Here is a 9,449-nt window from a genome sequence, read left to right as displayed (position 1 = left end):
TCATTGTTGGAATTAGTAATTCATTAATTTAACTGATTAGTGTCTGTTGTTCTCTCTCCCCTCCTCAGTAAGCTCCCTGAGTTCAGGGAAGAGTTTGATTTTTATAGAAACCCCAGAACAGAATAGAGTATCCCCTAGCTCAAAGCGAGTCCTCATTAAGTATTTATTAAATAAGTGATGAAAGAAATACGATCTGAAAAGAACTTCAAAGTAGATTATTTCAGATCACAAATTATTTCTATATAGGCACATTTATGCAAATATATGCTATTTACAATAAAACCCTTAATTTACTATTGCTCAGGGAGAACATATTGCAGATGGAGGGAAACCATAAAATGAAAGGGTTAATAAATCAATTTTAATAACAAGTTAGTAGTAAGGAAATATGCTACACACCCTGAATAAAGAGTTCTTACAGACTGGATGGTTTACAAGGTCCCAACTGCCCACGTTTACACATTTTGAAGAAGGGATGTGAAAAGGGCAGAACTATTGCTCCGCAGGCTTGAAGGCACAGCTCACAGTCACATTCTGTTTCTTTTCTTCTGCTCCGAAAAGTTGCAAAGTATGGCTAATTTGGCATTTATTCATATGAGCATAAATAAATGAGGAAGGTAAATTTTCCAAAAAATATTATTCAAGCACTATGGCAAGATAAAGCAACTAATATATATATTTTAAAGATCTTTTATTTATTTGAGAGAGAGCATGAGGGAGGGGGCGGGGAGAGGCAGAGAGGGAGGGAGAAACAGAAGTAAGCTCCCCGCTGAGCAGGAAGCCCCACGAGGGCTCAATCCCAGGGTCCTGGGATCATGACCTGAGCGGAAGGCAGATGCTTAACCAACTGAGCCACCCAGGCGCCCTGCAATTAATATTCTTAATTTCTATCAAGCTATACTCCAAGACACCATGCTTTTTGGATAAAAGTCAGTCCCCATCCCCCTTCCATCTGATTTTTTTTCTCTTGCACACACTTATTTACATACAATTTAGTGCCAATTTTCAACAAAATAAGGTTTCTTTTTAATTTTTACATTGCGATCTTCCTTTACCTTTCAATTATTCTATGGAACATATAATTATATTCTATCTTCCTCACTAAGTTGAATTTCTGAACTTCTGAGAGCTAAGTCAACCCCATTCATTTGTGTGTTACAAATATAAAGAATACGGATGCTGAGTAATAAAGATCAGGTCTTTTCTGGAGCTTTTTAAAGCTATAGTGTTTCTTTTCTTTCCTTCGAAAGGTTGTACACTATAAATTACATTACAAATAAAAATGAATTAAGTGAGACTGAGGTCAGAGAAGAAAAACAGAGGCTCCAGTTTCTGTAGAGGGTCTTTAATGGATGATACTTTGAGGCTATCAATTTGGAAAGAAAAAAATCAAATAAAAATCCATTTCATACTCATTTTGCAGACCTCATCCTTTTCTTTGTCTTCATATAAGTAACTCTGCCAATGTCTTATTTTATATAGGATCTATGTTGTTCTTCTACTCTGTTCTAACGTTATACAAATTCTAACTCCTTAAAGGCAGACAGAAATTAAACCATTCAAATGCTGTTTGTTTAGTAATTTCAAAATAACAATAAGTAAGGCAGCTTTCACCTATGTGGTTTTTTTTTTTTTTTAAGATTTTATTTATTTGACAGAGAAAGAAAGAGAGCACAAGCAGTGAGAGCAGCAGGCAGAGGGAGAGGGAGAAGCAGGCTCCCCGCTGAGCAGGGAGCCCGATGCGGGGGCTTGATGCGGGGGCTTGATGCAGGGGCTGGATCCCAGGACCCTGGGATCATGACCTGAGCTAAAGGCAGACGCTTAACCCACCGAGCCACCCAGCGCCCCGCACTTTCACCTGTGTATCACCAAACCTGCCACTCTTCCTTTATTTTGCCATTGCTCCTACTACTACTAGCAGAAATCCTAAAAGATCAGATAGTAAAAACCCAAAGAGATCTTCATATTTTCTTCAACTTCACAGTCAAAGCCCATCTCAAGTTATGAATTGTCTTTATCCTCGAGATTGTTTGAAACTTGTTAATTTATTTTTTTCTTTGGGAAAGTAAGAATAAGTCATGATCAAAGAGAAAACTGCCACTTGTTGCCCTTTGTGGAGTCTCTTCTTTACTCCATTTAGTGGCAGCGGGGAGTGCAGAACTAGGTTTATTCCATGCTAGGGGAAGAATCCCCCCCCCCAATAATGGTGAACATCTAACAGAGTTCCTTGAATATAGAAAATGTTCAATGTAAATTTGGCAAAAGAATGGGTGAATAAAAGAATAATGCAGTGTTCACTGTTTAAAAATGAATCATTTCCACTCCTTTATCTGACTACAATTTGAAACCCCTTGATAATCAAGCTTTACAAAATTGGTTTAAGGTCTCCCTACAGAGAAATAGACAATGGCACAGAGAAATGTTGTGGCTTCAGGAGAGCTTAGAAAGAAGGACCTGTGCTCAACCAAGTTTCACATGAAGTAACTTGTCTGAGGGATACTTCCAAGCTTCTCCAGAAGAAGAAAGGATTGTTTTGGAGTATGAGGCAAAGTAAGGTGTTCCCAGGAGCAGAAATATTTTAAATGTTTTCACTTAGGAAGGTCAATGGCCTGTTTAAATCAAACCACCACCCTTAGCCTTGGTCCATCAGGCTATTAGGGAGATACAGTGTGACTTACTCTTCGAGAAGTCTGCTTTTATCTGGCCTACATTTGTATCCTGCTTGTCTCTATACTTTTCCTTTGCTTTTACTTTTTTCTCTCAATGACTATGGAGTTTCCTGTTTGATTCTTTATAGGGGTCTTAGTGTTTAAGGGGTGAAGGAATGAATAAATCCTAATCCTAAAACGATAACTGTCTGTTTCAGTCTTCTTTAATAAAAGCGCCAGCTCCTGGCTTCTCCACCGTGTCGCTCTTTTTTTAAGAGGACGCGGAAGGCCACCACCCAGCAGACGTCCCTGCGGGTCAGGAACCGCGGCAACTGCCTTTCCTCCCAAGTGCGCTAAGGGCCACCCCCAAGGAGTAGTGACTTCAAGGGCCGGTACTCCGTCCCCTGTGCTAAGTGAGAGAGAGAGCACAGACTCCCTTTAAAGGCAAACTCTGCAAACAAGAATAACCTTGAGAAAGACCCTTTATATGCAGATCAATGCTCAGGAACGTTGCCAACCACTTACAACTCCCCTTTGACATTTCACAGATGCGTTTTCATGCTGGAGAAGGGGCCTCTTTCTACCCCGGAACCCAAAACCCCGCTTTGTGCCTCGGGTGCAGTTGGGTCTTATCGGATGAGCCGCTGGGGAAATGTGGGCCCCCTGTCCTCTCCTTGGTCAACTAGAGTCACCCTGACAGAGGACTCCCCTGCCTCCCAGGGGCTACTTCTGTGGTGCCTTGACCTGAGTCTCTCCGGGGAATTCTCTCTCTGTTCTGGAGGTCTCGTGGAATTCCAACTTCTCAGTCCCAAGGATCTGCCCAGAACCATCCGGCGGTCCCCAACCCCCAAGCTCTGGGACGGCTGCGGGGCTGCGCTAGCCATTAATGGCCATCATCCATTTTTAATCAGAAAGATCACAAGAAAGATGGTAAGCGAATCCCAGTCGCAAGTCAATTTAAATAACATTCCTGGGGAAATCCAATCACTTAAAACTGAGACACCTACGCGAGCAAGAGCCCCCGCCCGACTGGCGGGGAAGAGCGCGACGGCTGAATTAATCGAGATCAGGGGGCTCCCGGGCTCAGCGCGGAGCGTTAACCCTTCCAGCCCCGGGGGGTGACAAGGGGGGCTTGGAAGAAGGCCGCCGGCGGGGCGAAAATGCCCACGGCGGCCACGCACAGGCTGTCTCTGTCATCTTGGGCAGCTCCGAGCGCCCTGAGCCCGGCCCGGGCGGCTGGGCGCGCGGGGTTAAGGTCAGAAGCTCAGGAGGCCGCTCCGGCTGCGAGGAGCTGCCGCCTCCCGCAGCCTCGGCGCGCCTCGGGCTCCTCCTTCCGCCCAAGCGTGGCCAAGTGAGCACTGCTCCGGCCGCAGGTAGCGGAGGCGCGGAAGGCGGCGCGCGGGACCCAGCGGAGCGCCCGGGGAGGGGCCGACGGACACGCGGACAGACGGATCCCCCAACCCCCTCCCTGGACAGTAGCGACTGTCCGCGCCGGCCATGTGGGGACCCGGAGTCACAGCGGAGGGCCTGTCCGTGGCGCCGGCACCGCCGCCGCTGCTGCCGCTGCTGCTACTGCTGGCCCTGGCGCTGGTGGCGCCCTCGCGGGGCGGCGGGGGCTGCGCGGAGCTGGCGTGTGGCGAGCGGGAGCGCTGCTGCGACGCGGCCAACGCCACAGCGGTGCGCTGCTGCAAGCTGCCGCTGCACGCCTTCCTCGACAACGTGGGCTGGTTCGTCCGCAAGCTCTCCGGGCTGCTTATCCTGCTAGTGCTCTTCGCCATCGGCTACTTCCTGCAGCGCATCATCTGCCCCAGCCCACGCAGGTACCCGCACGGTCAGGCGCGGCCCGGGCAACCACGGCCCGGGCCGCCGGGGGGCGCAGGGCCGCCGGGGGCCGCGGGGCCGCCCGACGACGACGACGACGACTCGCCCGCGCTAATGCGCGACGAGGCGGCCGCCGGCTCTCAGGACTCGCTGCTGGACAGTGGCGGCGGGGGCCGAGGCCGGGGAGGCGGCGGGCGCTCGGCCCCCTCCTGCGCCTCGGAGCACGAGCTTCGCATGGTTTCGCCGGTCTTCCTGCAGCTGCCCAGCTACGAGGAGGTCAAGTACCTGCCCACTTACGAGGAGTCCATGCGGCTGCAGCAGCTCAGCCCCGGGGAAGTCGTGCTGCCCGTGTCGGTGCTCGGCCGCCCGCGAGGCGGCTGCGCCGGGGAGTCCGACGGCGGCGAGGGCCGCTTCCCGCTCATCTGAGCGTCTGCGGCCTCTCGAGGACCGCGCGGACCGAACGCGCCTAGGGGGGCTGCGGGTGGGACGCAACGACAGAGGTGGCCGCTGCTACCGCCGACTGCCTCAGACCCCGCCTGGCACCCGGCCCGAATTGCCTGTCGCCCGGCGCCTGGGTTGGAGTCACCCACACTCCAGCTTTCCCCCGGGATCTTAAGTTTCCCTACGTTTCATTCGGTTCAAGGAAACGTTAGGCGCGCGCGGCGGGGGCGACGGCAGCGGACGAGGCTGGAGTGCAACTTCGAAGGACGTCCCCGCCCTCAGCCTCTCCTCAGTCCTGTGTTCACTCGTAAGTGCCTGCCTGCTTTCCGAATCAAAGAGAACACGTGAGCCCTTGAGTGCGTCGAGCGAAAGGCAGTAACCTTTAGGGATGAGGGGAAAGGACGCAGTTCCATCCCTCTGCCTCTCGCCTCGACAGGTCACGGTCTCCCAAGATGGGCGGAGGGCGAGGAGCCGTAGGGGCGAGCGGCGACTGGAGACTGCTGCGCGCGGTCGGGGCGAGCAGCACCTAGGTATGATTGAATCCCTCCCTCCCTTGCGGAGAACCGAAATAAACCCCCTTGGTATATTCCTGGCCAAGCATAGTCCCAGCTGATGGCTCAGAATATGGCGGGGGGGGGAGGGGGGAATACCCGTAATGTCCAGTTAGGTGCTGTACCTATTGAAGATACAGCAGTTAGGTATATAGAAGACCTTATTCTTAATAAGGTACAGTTGGACTTTGGATTTCCCAATAACTGAGAAGATATTTATATTTATTTGTCTTTTATTTTTATATTTTTACCATGTATTGAACGTATCAGGAGTGTATTTGTGCAATTAATGACAAGATAATCGTCTTTTCCTCTTTTTTAGGCCTTAATGGCCCGGGAATTGTCTGTCATTATTGTTTAATAAAATATTGGACATGATTTCATTTACAATGGGGAAGAAAAAGAGGCATGGGCAAAGGAGAAAACGTACGTGACATAAAACACGTGAAGGATATCTTATTTTCGCTATTTAAGAAGAATATATTTTATTTTTAGTACTGTGGCATAATATATAACTTTTGTAATAACTGTAGATTGTGTAGTCTAGGTCTTAATTGTATCATTCACCACGTAGTTTTATGTAGATATGATTGATACATATATGCCATACCATGAAGCATGATGTCATGTGCTTTTCCCTTTGTTTTGAAGTACATTCCACAACATGGTGCAAAACATAAAAACTTGTGACTTCTCTTCAAAGCCATAGTTGTGCACGGAATGTACTGCAGAAGGATTTAGTCAGCATATCCTAAGAAAAACATAAATGTCATTGTATCAGTTCTACCATTCTATGAAATGTTCTTTAAGCAAATGGTAATATAAAATAATATATTAAAATGCATTGTGTATAATGTACATATGCACATAGTCTATGTACAATATACATATTGTATACCATATAATTACTACAGTTTATGACTGCCATGAAATGAAAAGAAGGAAAACAAAGGTTTCTCTTCTTGGGGAAGGATGAGTGTTACATTAAGAAAGATTTTACATGTGAACTTCACATATGTATCTAGAAACATTGTTCTTATGATTAAAAAAGTTTGACAGTCCTGAGATTGTATTAGAAGAAACTGATCTGATTAATTTGAGAAGTGATTTAATTGTGAAATTAATTTGAGAAAATGATTAAACTTTTAAAAGCTAATAGAAAAAGTCTGACAGTTCTAAGGAAGTCTGAATTGTAATAGAATGGTTTACTCTAAACTGCTAAAAGCTAATGACCCTGTCATTAAAATCATTTGAAGTGTTATTAAAACACAGAAAAACATTAAAATCTTTCTCTGTGCAAATTGTATCAGATGTGTGACTATATGGCAATGCATTAAAATATGAAATGTGTATCTTTGTTATTTAAAAGCAATTTTAAGCTGTGTTTGGCAAAACAATAAGGAGTTGAGACTATTTAAATTGAGACTGGTACAAGATTTAATGAAATCACATCATATTGAGTAATTGCATATGTTAATATTATTCAAACACTATAAATTTTAGTTACATGTGGCTATCAATACCACCCACCATTCAAACAAACAGGAAAGTAGCCATAATCTTTTAAATTATTTATCCTTTGGGGGTATCCTGTTTTAGACACATCTTAAAATTCACCCATATCTGAAACATCAACGTGAATATCCAGTACCAGTATATGAAGTATATCCTATATGTTGCTATTACTAGCATCTTGAGCTTTGCAACAAAATCTTGTAAAAATACACTTATAATATGAATCAAGTGTATTTCCCTTGTATCAACTATGGAACATTTCTCTCCCTAAAATTCAGAATGTCTACAATGTAATACTAGTCATGCAGTGAGGTTCCACTGAATTTTAAAGTTACAACAAATTTTACACTTGTTTTTTTCCTACGCAGCACACAAGCTTTTATGCACATCTCTCGGTTAATAAAAATGAGTTTGACTCTGGTTTTTTTCTTGCACTTCATTGATTTACCAAGCACGATTTTGGGGGGGGGAAGGAATTCTTAAAAACTATTTTTATTAGTGGTAAATGAACATGTTTCATGGTAACACACACACACACATATAACATACCCTGTTAATACACACACAACCTATGTGTTCACAATGCTAGAAGGCCTGGATAGAAACATTTTTAAAGCACTAAGCGTGGTATCTAGGTGTATCAATTTTATAGATTTCACCTGGAAGTTATTTATTATATAGAACTAGTAGAAAATAGAAATGTAGAAAACATTAATGTAGAAAAGTTATTCTCTCACCTAAAAATAATTTGTGATGAAATGCTGATTTTACTTATTTTCAATATTTTTTTATATAGGTGAGGGCACAGATATGTATATATATGCACATATTTATATATATATAATCATCAGTTGCTTAAAAGCATGACTGTTTTCTACTCATATTTTTCAGTTATGGGTATTATATAATTATATATACACACACATATATATGAAATCAGTTGCTTAAAAGCAATTTGTTATTGGTGTTCAATATCATAAACAAGGGAGAAATGTCTTCTTGAGATAGAATGATAGTTTCAAGAGGCCATTAATTCAACCATGGAAAATGGCTTTGGCAATTATGCCAAAGGGCATGAGGTGTACTATATAAGGAAAACAAGATTCAATTGTAAAGGCTAAAGGGAATATTAAGGAAATAACCTCAACAGTTTAAAAAGCAATAGGCCAAGTACCTCAATGTTGTATTTTATGTATACAGTTTCTTTCAAGTGTAATTAATAAAGGAAACAGTTCACAGCTGGAACTTATGTTATAAACATGAATATGGTGTTCAGATTTAAACAATGTTCTGCATTGATTTCTGTAAAAATTTCATGAACATAATTAATTTGGATTTCCAGTTTGAAAGAAACAATGATGAGTTGTTTTATTTTGAGTAGCCCAGCATTAATCATCTCTCCAAAACTGTACATTACAGACAACCATTCAGTAATAGAATATTTGGCAAGTTTGTATCTGACCTTACTAGTTTACAATTTACTTTCTCACTCACCTTTCATCCATTGGGAAAAGATAGGAGGTTAAGGGACGGTATTTTATCAACAAAGAATGAATCAACAACCAGCTAATTGTAAAGAATTAAGACATCCTTTCTTCCATAGAGATGGAAAGGATGTCTTTTTTTTTTTTTTTAAAGATTTTATTTATTTATTTGAGACAGAGAGAATGAGATAGAGAGAGCATGAGAGGGAGGAGGGTCAGAGGGAGAAGCAGACTCCCTGCTGAGCAGGGAGCCCAATGCAGGACTTGATCCTGGGACTCCAGGATCATGACCTGAGCCGAAGGCAGTCGCTTAACCAACTGAGCCACCCAGGTGCGCAGAAAGGATGTCTTTTTTTTTTAATTTTGCCTATAAAATAATCAAATGTCAAATAAAACCAATACTTTGATTATATTTAAATACATATAGAACCTAATTTTATTTATTTTCTTTTACTTACAGAATTTACTTTTAATTTTACAGCAAAAATTTTACAATGGAGGACATTTATGCTTGCCATTGAACTAAAGATCATCACTTTTTTTTCCTCTTCAACTTCTTAGCTAAGCACCTTCATTGTCTTGATGTGTCCTAGTTCTTATTTTCTTTCTTTGTATGTTGTTATCTTGCTTTGAATTTTCAGTATTTGTTTTCACTAAAACACATCTCATAGGACTCCAAGTTGCTCTTTTCTGTGATTTAATATTGCTCTGGCTATGGCTTGGTCTTTTGCACAAAGTTTCTTCTTTTGGTAAACATTATTTTCCAAAGTGTTCTTTTTTTTTTAAGATTTTATTTATTTATTTGTCAGAGAAAGAGAGCACAAGCAGGGGTTGCTGCAGGCAGAGGCAGAGGGAGAAGCAGACTCCCCGCAGAGCAGGGAGCCCAATGCGGGCCTTGAGCCCAGGACCCTGGGATCATGACCTGAGCCGAAGGCAGACGCTTAACCGACTGAGCCACCAGGTTTCCCCCAAAGTGTTCTTTGTTTTCT

The 9,449-nt window shown here is 43.5% G+C and overlaps 1 protein-coding gene across 1 annotated transcript; it reads left to right on the top strand.

Annotated features, from left to right (window-relative positions):
* The first annotated feature begins 4,145 nt into the window (after positions 1-4,145).
* C1H3orf80 (chromosome 1 C3orf80 homolog) lies at positions 4,146-4,954 on the top strand. Its single transcript, XM_021702657.1, has one exon. The coding sequence runs from the start codon at positions 4,146-4,148 to the stop codon at positions 4,893-4,895; it is 750 nt and encodes a 249-aa protein (XP_021558332.1). The 3' UTR covers positions 4,896-4,954.
* Positions 4,955-9,449: the final 4,495 nt, after the last annotated feature.

Source organism: Neomonachus schauinslandi, chromosome 1, assembly GCF_002201575.2.
Source record: "Neomonachus schauinslandi chromosome 1, ASM220157v2, whole genome shotgun sequence".
In the NCBI taxonomy this organism is placed as follows: domain Eukaryota; kingdom Metazoa; phylum Chordata; class Mammalia; order Carnivora; family Phocidae; genus Neomonachus; species Neomonachus schauinslandi.
The sequence above is the reverse complement of the archived record's forward strand: the minus strand, read 5'-3'. Positions and strand labels throughout refer to the sequence as shown.

What these genes read in the sequence shown, in the direction of transcription:
- C1H3orf80 (XM_021702657.1), top strand. Translation starts at nt 4,146, where the DNA reads ATGTGGGGACCCGGAGTCACAGCGGAGGGCCTGTCCGTGGCGCCGGCA.